The sequence below is a fragment of the Fundulus heteroclitus genome, chromosome 10, assembly GCF_011125445.2.
Source record: "Fundulus heteroclitus isolate FHET01 chromosome 10, MU-UCD_Fhet_4.1, whole genome shotgun sequence".
NCBI classification, from domain to species: domain Eukaryota; kingdom Metazoa; phylum Chordata; class Actinopteri; order Cyprinodontiformes; family Fundulidae; genus Fundulus; species Fundulus heteroclitus.
Window position 1 is genome coordinate 25,936,004 of NC_046370.1, and position 17,407 is coordinate 25,953,410.

At 42.4% G+C, this 17,407-nt stretch overlaps 1 protein-coding gene and 1 long non-coding RNA gene across 4 annotated transcripts; one reads left to right on the plus strand and one right to left on the minus strand.

Annotated features, from left to right (window-relative positions):
- Positions 1-2,738: 2,738 nt before the first annotated feature.
- Positions 2,739-6,457, plus strand: LOC110369369. 3 transcript variants are annotated; one of them, XR_004931751.1, is made up of 3 exons: positions 2,739-2,999; positions 3,625-3,701; positions 6,169-6,457. It is a non-coding gene; the product is annotated as an uncharacterized LOC110369369 (long non-coding RNA). The 3 variants fall into 3 exon arrangements; XR_004931752.1 differs by lacking the exon at positions 6,169-6,457 and adding an exon at positions 5,033-5,321; XR_004931753.1 differs by lacking the exon at positions 6,169-6,457 and adding an exon at positions 4,020-4,096.
- A 1,881-nt stretch (positions 6,458-8,338) lies between these two features.
- trub1 (TruB pseudouridine (psi) synthase family member 1) lies at positions 8,339-16,703 on the minus strand. The gene is made up of 8 exons (XM_012876263.3): positions 16,506-16,703; positions 16,334-16,432; positions 14,773-14,828; positions 14,041-14,122; positions 13,875-13,947; positions 9,122-9,261; positions 8,978-9,034; positions 8,339-8,860 (listed from the first exon to the last, which is right to left on the minus strand). Exons 1-8 carry the CDS (start codon positions 16,651-16,653, stop codon positions 8,640-8,642), a joined length of 876 nt encoding a protein of 291 aa, XP_012731717.2. The 5' UTR covers positions 16,654-16,703; the 3' UTR covers positions 8,339-8,639.
- Positions 16,704-17,407: the final 704 nt, after the last annotated feature.

The following is a 17,407-nucleotide window of genomic DNA, read 5'->3' on the forward strand; positions in this document are numbered from 1 at the left end:
CCTGGATTCCCATGGTAACATACAGGTACAGGGTTTTTGTTCGAGTTCTTGAGACATTCGGTTACAGTAAATATTGACGTTTATTAGGCTTAAACTGGGAGGCAACAAATTTTGGAAAATATTAAAATCAGGTAAATTTCGTGTTTGTGTGCCATGAGAGAAACCTGTTTTTCTTACCCTTTGTTCTTGTACAAAACTATTGTTATGCTGCTAAAATAACAAATAAATATGGGCCTGTACCTCGGAAAATGAATCATTTTCCAGAACCGAGTCCACAAGCTTAATAAACATGGACCCTGTTTTTCAATTAAGAAAAGATCAGATATCACCAGCCAAACTTTATCATAGAGTCAGACTTGCCATACAGCCTGCTCAGTCCACCATTATGCACCAGAAGCTTTATTTCCGTGTCGTAATGGAAGCTAGATTCATTTTTTTTTTATCTTATTTGCCTCACCAAAAACCATTTACAATATAAATGTAATTGGAAATAATTGTGGAATTAGTATTTCAGTACCCCTGATTTCTATAAAGGTTCTATATTAAAAGTTCTGGCCCTTTAACAATCTGTAGTTATCCTTTAAACTGGCTCCATAGAAATGCCTTTAACTAGGCCATTTCCCATTAGATTCCTAAAGCCCCGGGCTGTTGAAAAGCCCACCTAGCGTTTCCACTTGTGGGATTTCACCTTCCCTTGGCTTTACTTTCAGGGGAAAAAGACCCTACTTGATGGGTAGCACTTTTTTAAAGAAGCCTGGGGCTCTGCTCAATGGGCGGGGTTGCATTCAGCAAGAAAAGCTTTCCGCCACAAGGGTGGAGTAAGGAGCAGTAAGGAGATGAGTTTACCAACCCATCGATTTTATACCCTAATTTAAGATGTTTTTAGGTGAGAAAATATACCTCCAAACTTCATCTGTGCGGTCAGTTCATTGCAGTCAGGATTATGAGCCAATATAATTCTGCTCAGATTTGTCAGGAGCAGCAGAGACTGACAGGCTGGTCTCACCAGCGTTTGGTCGGCCAGACCGTCTGGGATTTCCCACTGACTGGATCTTTTTGTTGTGGCTGAAAAGTCACTATAAAACGTTTACTACATTTTACGGAAATATCTGCACATAACAGATATCAAATATAAAAATCTTGGCTGGATGTTTTTGATGTTTTGAGTTAATTATAAACTGCTTCACCACATCTCTGTAATTAGACTGATACTTTGGTACTAATGACCAAACAGACATGTTTTATTAGGTCACATGTTGGGATGCCCCATTAGCCATGATTTGATACACTCAAAGACATTAGCGAAAGACGAGTCAACAGCGACACATCTTGCAGCTACATGCTAACACCAAACCAGCGACTGTGGTTGACGGTTCAACTCCAACTAGTTGTATACCCCATTACCTCTTTGCTAGTGCCTCTAAATAAAAATGTATCACTTGTGAGAAAACAGCATATGAATCAAAAGATAATTTATCCCAGGGTGAAATGGTCCAGTCAGTTTGCTGCCTGTGTTAGAGTCCAAAGGTCAGAAAATGATCTGCCTGTATCTTTTGCTCCAATACCCTACAGGCAGTAACATCCAGCATGTAGCCAGACCCAGGCGCATACACAGATGGACCCCTAGTGGTGCTCAAGAACTTGCCCTTTAATCCTGGTTGAGAAAGGTGTCCTTTCTGCTGGAGCCCATTTTTTTTCTTTATTCATCAATGTTTAAAAATAAGTATTACCCTGTCTGCACCGGCCTGATCCAGCAGGCCAGACCACTGCAGCCGCTACACTTCTCCTCTGACCAGCAGCATCAAATAGAAAGGTAACACCAGTGTTTGTGAAGGCGCAAAATTAAGGCTTGAGCACCTGCCCCCAAAAAACGTCGGAGCATGCCGCTGGCCAGGCCCATGCTTCAAGACTGAGGCTGTTAAATCCAAAGAGATTTTTGTCTTATCTTTTCTGTCAGAATCTTGCTTTTCACTTGAGTTTAGATTGCTGGGCAGATTGGTGAATCATCTCTCTGTCAGTTTGTCCGTCTCTCCCTCCCTCCTTCCATCCACTGACTTCTGCTTATCTAAGGTCGAGTGACCGAGGCAACAGGTCCAGGAGAGAAACCTAGACAACCTTCTCCCCAGCGGCATCCTTTGGCTCATTCATGGGATCCCAAGGTGTCCCAGGCCAGACAGGATATATATAAATTGGTGACACAGCTAATTCAAAACAGACAATAGATGGTCAAAGCTTCCCTTTTTGCGTTTCAAGAGCTCCTCCTGGCAGGGCCAAACTCACCAGGTGTTTTTTATCCTGAGCCTGACTGTCTGTCATGGTCTACGCAGCTTTTGTTCTTTGTGCTGTTTTAACATTTCAGTATCTTTAGATTATGTTTTATTCCTTGTTTGTCAGTCTTTTCTTAGTTATCCTAGTTATTTTCTTTACATCAAGGTTTTCCTCCAGTCGTCCTGTGTTTCTCATATTTACCATACCTTGTCTCAGGTCCCTTCTGTAATGTATTTAGTTTATTCCCTGTGTCTGATGATCCTCAGTTACAGTTACATTCTCTTCCTTGTTCCCATGTTGCTCTCTCTCGCCCCCTGTTGCCATTAGCTCTCTCTCTCTCCTCATTCCTCCAGCTCCTTCTCCAGACCTGCTATCAATTAGTCAATCAACCCCTGCCATCGCTACAGCTCTCATCCTCCCAGTATTTAAGATCATCTCATTGTCCCATTTACGGCTGGTTTCTACATGTCACCTTGTCCGATCACTTCCTCGTTTCTGCCCCAGATCTACGTTTTGTTTTTGCTCTGGCTCCTGCGTGTTTTTGTGAGTTTGGATTTTTCACTAAATTCACCCTTAACTACTCCCTGCCTCTCCCTCTCTGCATTTGGGTTCTACAACAACCACTACACAACATGACAATTTTCTCTCCACTGTGGTCTTTTGGTTGCTCAGCACGGGGGATTGCAGCAGCGTAAAGTTCCAACGCAATCTGACAATTTCCACAACTTTAGGTTTGTAGTCTGTGTTTATGATCAGCTGAGTATATGTTACAGCCGGGACTGGATTTGAATCTAAATGTGACCATATACTGGCTGGAGCTTAACCACGTTGAATTGACATGCATTTCTGTGTATAAGTTGGACCTGATTGTCTCGTAAAGTGCCTTGAGATAACACTTGTTGAGAATTGGAGACATGTAAATAAACTGAACTGAAATTATGCAGGTCACAGAACCAGGTGTAACACCTGCTTTCCAACACCTGCCCTATCTCCCAGCAGAAGCCACCAACGATTTCTGCAGCATGAAGGCTGTCAGTTAACAGGACTCAATGTTAAACCGCAACAGTGGCCCTTGATTCACCCCGAGGTCTCAAACAGTTTGCTGTTATCTGTGCCATTGTAAGTTAAACGCCTACAAGTTAACTGCAATCCACGTCCCCAGAGTGCGGCTGAATGGAGTGGGATCACCTCATGATTTGAATGCTTGGAGGGTTCCTGTGAATTCCATCCACCACTGCCACCGAAAAGATAATGACAATAAATGCAAATCTCTTAAGTCTCCCGTAGTGCATGTTTATCCTGTCAAACAGGTTTCATTAAAGTGTTAAAGAATAACCGAGAACTTCTGTGTTTCAGAGTTACAGGACGGACGGGGGGCCAGGTCAGAGGGGCCACCTGCCCACGCTATCAAATCACTGGTGGATCCATCAGAGGTAGACCCGCCCCTGTTTTCTCCTGTGGCGTGGGAGGGCCTCTGTGTCTCCCCACAACAAATCCAGTGGCTCCATAATTTAGTTAAAGCCCACTCCGCTACATGCCAACTTTCTAACGGCTGTAATTTAGATAAAGTCAGCAAACACACACATGAGCAGCCTTGAAGACTTGAAAGAAACCTCTAAGCAGCCAATATTTGCTGCATATTGATCCGACCAGCCTCCCTTGGCGTCAGACTCCTGTCCAACAACTACTGATAACTTCTCCCATCAGTCCCTGGCAGCTGGCGCCACTTTACCACATGTTTTTATGTGCAGGTCTGCCCAAGGTGTGTTCAGCCACAATATTTAGAGTCTTCCCTACAAACAGCAATGTTCCAAAAAGTGACACTGTGTAAGTTCCTCTGCAAGGGATCTGAATATTCCTGCCATAACCAACATGTCAGATTTTTAGGCCTTTAAGAAATTGTGATAAATTATAAAAAGCAGCCAATGCAATTGAACTACTTCTTCAAGGTTAAAAACATAAAATTAGCACAAATGTTGGTAAATTTGTGTTTGATCAGATATCTTTGTTGTTACAATGACCCTTGGGAACAAATCTCATACTGTTGCAAAACCTGTTTATTTTCTCTCAAATGGAGCCACTTTTGTAAAGATATTCGTTTGTGGATTGAACAGTAGAGTTGAGTATGTTGGTTCTACCCAAGAACAACTTGCCAAGTCCTCTCAGCCAGACAGCTTATTGTGTTGCTGCCTATTGTTTGGTGCCGTTTACTGGATTGGATGATGATTTAACCTTTTGTTGATTTAACAAACCTGGGCCTCAGTGTTGAGTGGGAGAACCCCACACATCTGTCTCAGCTGAGGTGAAGCAGTGCAGTTTGGTTGGCCCCTCTGACACAGACAGTACGCCCAAGCTGGTCCCACAAGTTTTCACTGGGCTTGATGTCAGGACGGGAGGCAGACCATCCCATCCTATGCAATGATGGGAGATGCTCCATCACATCACACTTCACCCTCTAAAAACAGTGTCAGTGACGGAGAGCATTTGGAAAGTTTGTCATGGGTACAATCCACGCTCAGCTCTGCTACTCAACCCTTGAATATACTTTGCTTACAAAAGTGGCACCATTTAAGAGGAATAAACAGGCTTTTCAACCGTATAAAATGCCTTTCCAAGGTTCACAGTTACAACAAAGAAATTCTGAACCTAACACAAATGTCCTTAGGCTTATACATAAAACATCTACACTTAATCAACTCCAATTTAAATGACAGTGGTGGACTTCTGACAGAGTATGTCAATTTACAACCTTTGCCCTTTAAAGGAATCAATATAAAGGAGATCAGGACCTACAAACTCCTGATGCTGATGACAATTTGAAGACCCCGGTACAGACAATGGACACACTCAGTCTACAGTAAAGCGCAGAGCTGTCTGTCCTTCCTAAGAAGACTGGGGTCCCTCAACCTGTGCAGAAGTCTTTTTGGTCTTTCACCAATCTGTGGTGGCTGGTGTCCTCTCAAATGCTGTGGTGCTCTGGGGAGGAAATGTCAAAAAGAGGAACATAATACTGGACAGAGAGGAAACTCCAACTGACATGGTGGTGGACCTTGGAGAACATCCTGGCCCTACACTTACAGCTGGTAAAAAGTTTACTTTGCAAGTTTTACTGTATAATTAATTTCATTTTCACCAAGGCTGCATGATAGATATCACATGACATTGTGATATCCATCCATCTATTTTCTATACCCACTAATCCATGCAAGGTTGAGGGACTGGTGCCCATCTCCAGCATTCAATGAGTGAGAGGCGGGGTACAGCCTGGATCGGTCACCATTTCTATCATGGGGCAACACAGAGACATACAGGACAAACAAGCACACACTTAAAGGTAATTTGGAGTAACCAATTAATCCATCAGTCATAGTTCTGGACTGTGGGAGAAGGCTGAGGTACCCAGAGAGAACCCACACATTACATACATTAATATACACCAACTCTACTTAGGGAGTAACATTCTTTGACTCAAGTAAAATATGGCAACTGTATTTCATGATGTAAAACATTAACTCCTCTGTCTTATTTTGCCCTGAAAGAAACAAATGTTGAAGAAACCCCTATGAGTTACAGCAACAGTAAATCTTTCCTGCCGCGAGAAAGAAATACAGGCCTTACAGTATTTAATATGTTTGATTTAATATATGTCCTAGTAAACTTGATAACAAATCATCTAATGAAGAAATACAGGCCATAAAGTAACGTTTGTTTTTGCTAAGTGACTGAAAATGACCCTAAAAGTTTTTGCTGGAGAACTAAGTTGTTGGGGGCAGGTGACAAGACATTTCGTGCTTCAGTTTGTGAGAATTACTTACTTTGAAAACTTACTTTTGAACAACTGAAACTTAGACTAGCCATTTTTTTTTCAAATCTGTTTTTTTATTTTCACCCTGACCATAGTGCTTTGGAGGTGATGAATCCTGAACTCAAAGCCCATTTATCCCCTTCGCTGACATGCTGGATGAAGCAGGAGGAGCAGCGCAGCACCTTGATGAAGTCCTGCTACTTGTGATGGGACATCTTGCATAATAAAACACTGGTATATAGGAGACTGATTCGTTTTGTCCAGTTTGAACAGAATGGTGGTTAGATCAGACCAGACCTTTTCCAGGGACTGCTGTTCTCTTTCTCATGAGAAGAAAAATAAATTCAGACTTCAATAAAAATCACCAATCTCATCTTGGTGATTAAGGAAAGGAATGAGTTTTCCACCCACAGGCCAAAATAAAGAAGGCTGACACACAAGCTTAGACATGAAGACAGGATCAAGAAATGTCTGGAGACAGAGTTGGAAAAGTTCAATGAGATGAAAGGAACTCGTGCTGGAGCAGATGGATGAGCAACATGCAGAGCTCCACTTCATCTCAGGCATCAGCAAAGTGGAGGTGGGGTACTGCAATGATTAAATGAACGAGTTGGACCTTCTCAGGTTGAAGATAAAATAACTGCACACCAATAGCTCACGTTTACCATCTTAAATATTCAGGTTCAGAAGCATTCTGGATGGAGAGAGCTCTGTAGCTGATCAAAAATTAGAATTCAGCCTCAAACAACTTGTTTAATAATTACTCGACAAAAACTAAACTAAAATGATTGCATGCAGATCTTTGACATCACTTCACTTTCATTTGTTTGTTCATTTATTTTTCATTTTATTTAATATCAGATATCATGTTCCAGTTTGAAGATGCATAAGACCACACGTTTGAACACAAACAAGAAATTTGATTAGGGAACAAAAAGTTTGAGATGATTCGGATTATCTTGAGGAAGAATGCTGGAGGTTTAAAACCTACTGTGAGGTTCATGAGGCTGAGAGCAGGTTGAGCAGAGAGGAAAAGGCTCAATAGGGACCTCTTGTGTACAGAAGACTTCAAACCTAACCTAGATTCCTCCTGCTGAGGAATCTAAATTAAATAACATAGCTAATTTCTAAATGAGACATTTTAAAGTTCTGTTAGTTTTCCGGCTAATTCTGCCACCTTGAAAATAAGTTAAGAGTCTGATGGATTCAGAAATCCTGAGATTCTGTACTCTACATTTAGGAAAGATGATCTCTTTCTTGTATACACCGGTGTTGTAGTCATATGGCCATGTCAATCGAGACCAAAACTTTAAGGGAGACCAGACCAAGAGCAAATGAATGTGAGACTGTTTCTGGGTTCATAATATTGTACTTTTTCTTGCTGCAGACATTTAAAGACTGTGAGAGTCATCACGCCACACTGCTCTGCCCAACTGTTTCAGTTCAGAACCCAAACTTGCAAGGAAGCAGGCCTGCGTGTAAATGCTCCATGGCAAATAAGTCTGACCAAATAGTAACAAGCCATGCAGACAACCCTGAAGAGCGCATCCATCCAGATAAATACTTACCGTTAGCAGCAGGCAGTGAGGAGGCAGGAGACTTGCCTCACCCGGCTCTTTGATCGGTTCAGTTTCCTGTCACAAAACCATCCATGAATTTGATCTGGAAAATGTTTCTCCCACTTTAATTCTTGTGTCTCTCATTTTCTCAACTTCAGCACATGGAAACACGAAATCTAGTCAGTAAATTCACATTTAGAGTAAACATGAAGAACTTGCATCTTGATGTCTTCAGAACAAAATCCCGGGTCCAGCAGACCCAGAGAAGACTAAGACTCCAGTGCCACAGTATAACCCCCCCATAGGGATACCTAGATAATCTCTAGAGACAAGTGCACAAACAACCTTGGCTGCCTGCTTTTGAAGCAGAGAGGAGTTGGTCTCATCTTTACAACTGAGCCAGGTCATCCTAAGTAGGGCGCTCATTCTGGCCACCTGTATTCAGGATGTTGTTGCTTTGGTCAGATCCATCTCTATAGGTGTGAACGTAGACAGATTAGTAAATTACCTCCACCATCCCATCACTCAGGAATGAGACATGAATGGGCAGCAAAGGGGAAAGTGAGTCAGCGCCTTCAGGCCGAAGGCCAGACTCCAACTCAGGCCAAGGAGTTGGAGTCTGGTTGTTGAACTGAACAAATATTTTCAAGCCTAAATATCTCAAATACTGTAGGTGGTTCTGAGCACAAAAACTTTAAAGTTCAAATGGATACATATGTATGACAGCAAGTCCATAAACTTTATTTACATGATGCTGTGAATTGAAAAGGTGTGGTGTGGACTACGCCCTCCAAATAAAACATTACATTTATCCAACCATAAACGGCAGAATCAGCCCAGTTCACACATACAGGTGCACTCATCCCCAGGAAAACAATGGTGGTTTTAATATCCCAGTCACTTTGCCACCACCCCTCTCTAAATAAAGGAAGCAAACGATCTGATTTACAGGTTTACAGCTGATCTTTTCTTCAGAGAACCGAGCGTGTAGAGGATGGCGCCAACAATCAGGGAGCTGAGCTCTTCCTTTTCTCTCCTGGCAGCTGTTGGGCACCAGTCTGTGATGATTTTGGAGAGTCTGACCTCTGGTCCCCCTCTGTGCAGTGATGTAGCGCCCCACGGATGTTCTCCAGCGTCCACTGCTCCTCGTGCAACGCGTGATCCTGCAGGGTGAACTGGCCTTGCTTGGTCCTGATCAGCTCCTTCACATGAGCACATGATGCCAGAGCTGTAGCACATAAACACAACAGCCATCTCCTTGTAAAATAGGAATGTTTTATTAATTATGTATTCAATTACTTTGTGACATAATCTAAAAAGAAATCAACAATGTCTGTAACTTTACCCTTTCCCAGGTCATCCACCAAGCTTCTGACATAAAATCCACCTCCACATTCGATATCTGTTACACAGTCAGACATCAGAATTACAGTTTGCATGTGTAAACTGAAAAAAAGAACAGATTGTGCATTGTGCAATGTGAGCTAACCGAGAGTGAAGCAGGGAGGCTGGAACTCCTGCAGAGTCAGGCTGTACACCGTGACGGGCCGCGCAGGCTTGGCCTCAACCTGGTGACCTTTCTTCAACAAGACAGAGAGACGCTGGCCATCTTTCTTCAGGGCAGAGTAGCTGAAACACACAAACAGGAAACCCTCACTAGAAAGACAGATGATTCATTTTAGCTGGAAAAAAAAAAAGCAACATCACCAAATTCCATTTATCCGGACAATAACGATCAGCTTTATCTTGTAACTGCAGACTCTGGGATAGACGTCATCTTAAAAGGGTTTTCAAACATTTTCCAATATTACATTACAACCATAAAGCCCATGTCACAGACCAACACAAAGGAGTGCATGACTGGGGAAGCAGGAGAAAATGGACTCATTTACAAAAACAAACTCTCTTAAAGTGTGGTTTAGTATTCAGCCCACCTTTCTATTTTTGGTTTTCCCACCTGTCCTGTCTGGCAGCGTAGCATTAAGAATTGTTGTTTTATTGCCCAACAGATTTTATTTTCACAAGTGGAGCCTTACTGCTTTCTCCATAGTGCTCCGCTTGATTTATATATGCAAGAAGCTTTATTAGGTTTAATTCTGGGACTATTTCATGTTCAATGGACACAAAAACCGGAAGGTAGAAGAAAAAAAGAAGAGAAAAAGATGAGACAACATGCTAAAAGAGAGAAAAGGTGAAAAAAGAGAGGAGAGGAAAAGGAGAGAGCAAGATAACATCCCGAGTCTACTTCTACACCCGCAAAGAGATAAAAAGAACAGCAAACCAATAAAGTATTACAGGTACAAACAACCAACGCATTGATGCCATCACTGAAGAATACAGAGTACTATTTAATACGAGATATATAAAATGACAGCTAAAGCTAATAATAGGGGTTTTCTGTATAGAAGTGAATCTGTAAGCACCTGGATCCAAGCACCTGTAGGTGTTTGTGAGAGTGTGCTTGCGTATGTAAGGTTTATCCATAAGAGCAATGTTCAGTAGTGGTTGTGAGGAGCCAAAGACTCCTCACAAAGAAACTAGAACAATGCCCGAAAGGACCCCCAGACCAAAGGTGCCCAAGAGAGACCAACACAGGGAAAGCTGCCTCTCCATCCCAGGGCAGAGGAGAAATGAGCCCCAGGAAACCCCCCCAAAAGCCACAGTGCCAAAGCCCCTGGGAGCTGCAGCGATGATCCCGCGGGCTCCACCGGCAGCCAGCTACGCCCGAGCCGATCCAGCCATGGGCTCAGAGACCCGAGGCCCAGGAGCACCCTGCCCCCTGGCAGGCCCCCGCTAAACAGCCCCCAGGAGTGAGTCAGCACATACCCAAGCCCCCAGCCCTTGACACCGAGGGCCACCAACGCACCAACGGGTTATGGTGCCAGCGAACGGAGGGGAGCCAGACAGATGTTGAGATGTCCCAGGAAAGGAGGCACTTCAAACTCAACCTGACAAAAAAAACAAACAGAAAACCGGGTACACAGTCACATTCACACGTTCCCACCCTAGTGCCCCCAAATGCAAGCACTCTTATCCACACACACACAAAAAAAAAAAAAAAAGGGTGGACGCAGTACACACACTCACCACATACATCCTATAGCCTTCCAGCCTTCAGACCCGGGAGGTGAACCCCATCATCAGGTAGCCCACCTTTCAGAGTAACCAGCTACTCTCAGAAGTGACCGAACTAGTCCATCTATGTATAAGTTCACCTGAAAATAACTCCAGCTGTTCTGTTTCTGGGCTGAGGTTTGGTAGAGAATACCAGAACAACCCTAAACACGAAGACCAAGGAAGACAGCCGACGGGTCAAGGAGAAAGTTCTGAAAGCTTAACAACTCCCAGAGCTCTATTCAATCCATCATCCTGACATGGAGAGGGGATGGACCAGCTGCAGACGTACAAAAACATGGAGGTCCTCCTGAACTGACAGGAGATCATTAACCAGAAACAGCCAAGAGTTCTTGACACATCTCAGTACAATAAAACCTGAGAATAGGGCAGATTTATGCTGGAGGAGCGACAGGCAGGTCAGAGACCACACACACCCTTTTTCTGGGGCTGCAGGGTGTTTCCCTTCATCAGGTAGAACCTGCAGTGCTTTGGTGCCATAATGAGGCCTTCAGCAGCTCAAATCAGCTTTTTCTATCCAGCATGTTCTCTGCTTCAGAGCGCCTTCAGGGCTTTACCGACCTCCCTACCTCCATCTGAAACAAATGCACACCTCCAGGATACAAACTCACATCAACACAAACATATTGATTTCTACACATATGCTCACACTTCCACGCACTAACACACACACATCCCTCCAAATGGGCGAAGCTCATTGATAAACAGCCTTCTAGAATATTACTGTGCTTAGCCCACTTTGATGCTGGATTAACGCTGGATCTAATTAAGTTATTCATCCAATCAGGGTACTGTTTTAAGGTGTCCTTCTTGTAGAGCAAAACCCTTCCTTTAGTTTAATCCAGGGTGTTATAAATCCATCTGACCCGACCAGATGTTCTGACCAATAGTTTCATGTCAAGTTTGCACATTCAGATCACCAAGTTCTGGCTCTTTTTTCTGCCATATGACATGTGCAATTATTGGGTCTAATAACTTGAAGCCAGATGTTTGTAGCTGACGAGGTGATGATGGGAGAAGATGAGCAGAATGAACGTGAAGCACATCCTTCCTGGCTCCTTAGATTCTACCCAGGAGAGTCCATCTGTCCAGTTTCACTTCACTGATTAACTTATGTACAATGTATACTGCTCAAAAAATTAAGGGAACACTTAAACAACACAATGTAATTTCAAGTGTTCCCTTAATTTTTTTTTGAGCAGTGTACATTCAAGAAATGAGATTATAGATTTTAGTTTAAGCATCCTGTTTGGTCTACATCTGGGTTTGTGTTTTAACAGCCAGTGATAGATTAAATATATGTCTGGAGCATAATTTGAGCTGTAGACTGATAGAAGAAGCCCATTGTGTGTAGAACCAGGCAGATCACTGCAAGCCCACCTGGTACTGACCCAACAATGAAACCTGATATTAACCACATGACTGCTGTCTGTTGGTTGGCAGAGGACCTCTATTCTGGACCAGAGTTGAAACTCAGATTTTGGGAGAAGGAAAACTATTTTTGGAGACACTGAAATATAAACAAATGTGCTTATTTGCTTAAGTAAACATATGGAATTAAAATGGCATTGTAGAGGGCTTAATGTGATGTTTTTTATTGTTTATCTTAAATTTCTTCCTTCATGACAAACTGTAAACATCTAGGGCTTCAGTGATGGACTCAGACCTGAACCTGCATCTAAAGACAATTACAAAGTCGGCTTTCCATCACCCGAAGAACATTTTCAGGATTAAAGGACTAATGTCTCAGCAGGATGTGGAAAAACTAATCCATGCGTTTATTTTTAGTCGAATCGAGTCAAAGCCATCGACAATGCAGACGACGGTCCACTGTGGCTCTACGCTCTTTTAGGAGGAGGGAATGCTGCTTGGAGAGACTTGATGCAATCTGCTCAAAACCAAACAAGGAGAAGCAGCATTTAGTTCCTATGCTCCACTGATCTGGAACAAACTTCCAGAAAACTGTAAAAGTGCAGAAAGCCTGAGTTATTTTAAATCAAGGCTTAAAAACACATTTGTTTAGAATTGCCTTTGACTGTTCTAGTTAAACTTTTTTACTGAAACATTAGTTTAAATTTATAGTTCAACTGTTTTTAAAATAATTATTTACTTTTAGTTTCCATTTTCCCATGTTATATTTTGTTAAAATGTTTCTACATTTCATTCCAACTTGCTTTTATTTTCCTATATTTTAATCATGTAAAGCACTTTGCGCTGTCCTTGAACTGAAATGTGCTATACAAATAAATTTGCCTCGTCTTGCCTTCATAACGCCTCAGTCTGACAAGGCTGAGGATCATGGCAGCCCTTCATTTCTTGAGGATGGATAGAGCTAAATTCAGGACAATCCTGGGAGAAAACCTGTTAGAGGCTTCAGAAGACTAGAGACTGGGGTCTTCTGAAGCCTTTCCTTTCAGAAGGACAACCACCCTGAACATAGACAGATATATTATTGGATGGTTCAGATGGGTGGTCTGAAACTTCAGTCCTCCTGCAGCTTTTACATGGGTCTCTTCCCCTAAAACCCCTGAATCAAATGGCTAAACTAGCTCACCAGCAAACAGTCCAACTCTGCTGATGAGCTCCTAGTGGAGTCAGGTGAGCTGAAGCAGAGATGCATCTAAACGTTGAAGGACACTTGGCCCTCGAGGAGTGCAACTTCACACCGCTGGTTTATACTAAACCATATGTATGTGTTAGAATGGCCCAGTCAAAGCCCAGAGCCAGATACAACTGAGCAACTCTAGACAGACTTGAAAATTGACACTCACTGGCACTTCTCCATCCAATCTGGTTTATTTGAGCATAAAATGAATTTGTAAATCTGTCTGTGTGTAGAGGTTCAAGGCTGGTAAACATTCCCCTAAAGTCCTGCAGGAAAAGCGTGTTCTACAGAGTTCTGACTCTGTAGAACACGCTTACAAAACATTCTGAAAACCATTTATTTCCCAGCACTTTCCACTTGTATGGTTTTGTCCCATAACCCCCCCCCCCCCAGTTTGGGTCCTGTTTGTGAGTACATGAAATGCACTCCTCAATAGTTCAGCGTCAGATGAATAAATGTTCTCCTCAAATGAATTTCTTGGTGCTTCAGCAGGGCTACTTACAGTGGAGGAACTTGCATGATGTCACCAGTAAACATTTTTAACTTCTCCTCCATATCCAGCCGGGTAACGTGCTCTAGAGGGAAAGAACAGAAAACATCAACAACATACTACTGCAGAAAGGTGTAGAAAGTATTCTGGATAGAAAAATGTACTTCACTATATTTACCAAACTCTTTCTCCATAATCACTGTGCCAGTGGCATCAAGAGTATCTGTTGCTTTTCCCAGCTCCCCCACAGCTCTGTATTTCTTAAAATAATAAGAAAATAGAACAATTTGATCTAATTAGCACTGTTAACAACAAAAAGTGTCACAATTTATCCACACTTCTTCCGGTTTTTACTCCCGAAGCCCATTCATTGACAGCATCGTGGCTCTGAGTTGCAGTGCATCACTCCACCACATCACAAAGTCATCTCAAAAAGTTAGAACATTGTGAAAAGTTCAGGCCCTCATTTCAGAAAGTGGAACTCAAATTATATAGATTTGTCAGACATGGAGTTGAATTTTTAAATTTCTGGGAAGCTCGATGATTATACAGCTTACATTAACCCATCCATCCACCCTACCCGCTGATCTGTGCAGAGTCGCAGGGGGGCTGGTCCCCATCTCCAGCTGTGATTGGGCGAGAGGCGGGGTCTTGCTGCAGCCCAACTGTTTTTTTTTCTGTCCTGTCTAAAAACCAAAGTAATCCTGTTTTTATTTTGGATGTTAACTGAAAACACCCCAATGAAATCCAACGTGACCCAAGAAATTTAATCCTATCCTTGTTATAAGGAGAGTGAAGGTCAAACAGACTCAACTGAACTCTGATGGAATATTTGGGGCTTTTCTCGTGGTAGATACGAGAAAAACGTCCCTGATGATAACAAGTCACATGTGTTTTATTTCAAACCCACCTTTGAACCAGTCAACATGGTGCTGAGCTGCTTTGTCCCGTTCCCAACGCCAACAACTGAAAGGAAAAGGAAGTGTGAGGAGAGGGTTGCTGGCTTTATCACATAAAACACCGCAGTGGAGGTAAGAAGGCTCCACCTGGGCTTCACTGATGGAAAAACTGGAAGGGATCTGGATGCCATATTCCCCACCCTGAAACCATGAGCTTCCTGAGAAGCTATTGATGAGCAGGCAGCATCTACAGTCTCTAACACTACGCAAACACCCCAGTTTGCTTTTGGTACGTTTTAACTGAGTGAAAAACAAAAAGGTGTCCAACTTTATTCAACAGTGAACTAATCAGTGTGTTCTAGCATTTCAAAACAAGACCAGCAGGCTGTAGAACTGACTGGAGATGTGATCTGGTCAACTAACCAATTTATTAAAAAAAACAGACTTGAAAATTGTTAGGATAAGGCCCTCAGACCCATATGTGTACCTCTGTAGATTCAGCCACCTCTGCTGTCAGCTCTGATTCTGTGAAACCTGTCTTGACTGGGTTATTTGGATCAAATCAGATTCGAGCATGAAATTTATCACCGGGTTTCCATCTGAAGGTTTTTCATTATGCTACACTTGCCATGAACAGGATCTGGAACACACACCTGAGACCGGGATGTTAAAGCTGCCTCGGGTCTGAACACTGGAGATGTGCTTCTGATACAGATAAGAGCCTGGCTGTAGCACTTACCCTCTGACAAAATCTCCAGATGCAAATCTCCTAAATGTACCTCTTAAACCTTCGTATCAACATTTTGTCAAACACATTTCTGACTTTACAATGTCAAACAATATCCTAGTTTTAATATCAGAAATGTATGCCTTTAAGCATGGGAAACTATTTGTTGTTTCTTGCCAATTTACAACTTTTCAACATCAGAGAATATTAAATTTTTTTCTTGCAAATGTCTATTGAATCTTGTATCTTGAAGTGTTTTGGCAGAAGTTGAATCCTTCTTGGCCACATATTTTTATTTCATCCAACAGCCCCAATACATTTTTCTGACCTCAATTTAAACTCTGCTCATTAGTTTTCACCCTGGTAAAGAGAGTTTTCTATCCCGGAGAACTAGGCTGGTGGCTGGAAAAGCTTCCTGACTTGAGGAAATGTGCCTGTAGTGCTTTGGTGGTCACATCAGGCTGATATCACGGTAGATGGGAGGGGGTGACTTGAACCTTCACCTCACATTGACTTTAACATCCAGCAGATATTCTTCAGCTGCTCTTATTAGAAAGTCAGAACGTTTAGAAATGCAAATTACATTTTTTGTGTGTGATAAAAATCGAATAACCGGTGAAAGCCTGCCATATATTAGTTTCTCAGAAAGAAAGGAAGCTGGTGAGATTAAGTGTAAATCTGATTTATTTTAGCCTAAGGACGTGTTTGGATTTGATTCTGTTTTGGGTTGGAAAGAATTTTTGATTGAAGAAGGTTTGACTGAACTGGGTTGTTAGGTGCTGATGTGAACCGGCGTGAAGGTGGTGTGTAAAGCCCAGATCTCCTGGACCGTGAACGCCGCTTACCCAGAACCCCGCTGGCAGCGCTGTCCAGGGTCCCTCCGTGGCCCATCTTCAGCCACTGCTTCTTCCTCTTCCTGCTGTTTGAGTTCTCCACTCCCGCCTCTGGAAGAACAGAGACGGTGAAAACCTGAGCGACCCGCAGACCACCACGGTGCTGCTGCCCCTGCCTCTTTACCTCTGAGCAAGGTGTCTTTGAGCGTATTTAATACGTCAGCAGACGTCGGCCCTTGCTTTTTATAAATAGCGAACAATCCATTCAAAGCCTGAAGTTTGGCCAGAGAACTTTTTATCGGTGCCGCTGTGTTGCTCAGACTCCCAGCCATGCTTGTCTGAGTGAGATCATTTTCTTCTTCTGCTATAGCCAGCCACTACTAAAGTTTTACTGCCCTCTGCTGTTGATAGAAGTAAGCAACTATTTCTGGGGGGGAAGTGATAGCCGATCTTTGTACCACATCCCAAAAGAAGATATAATAGGATCGGGGGGAAATAAAAAAAATAAAATAAAATAAAATATATATATATATATATATATATATATATATATATATATATATACTACCGTTCAAAAGTTTGGGGTCACATTGACGTGTCCTTATTTTTGAAGGCTTTTCAATGAAGATAACTTTAAACTATTTTTAACTTTAAAGAAATACACTCTATACATTGCTAATGTGGAAAATGACTATTCTAGCTGCAAATATCTGGTTTTTGGTGCAATACCTACATAGGTGTATAGAGGCCCATTTCCAGCAACTATCACTCCAGTGTTCTAGTGGTTTCTAATGTGTTTGCTCATTGGCTCAGAAGGCTAATTGATGATTAGAAAACCCTTGTACAATCATGTTCACACATCTGAAAACAGTTTAGCTCGTTACAGAAGCGACAAAACTGACCTTCCTTTGAGCAGATTGAGTTTCTGGAGCATCACATTTGTGGGGTCAATTAAACGCTCAAAATGGCCAGAAAAAGAGAACTTTCATCTGAAACTCGACAGTCTATTCTTGTTCTTAGAAATGAAGGCTATTCCATGCGAGAAATTGCTAAGAAATTGAAGATTTCCTACAAAACCCCGCAAGA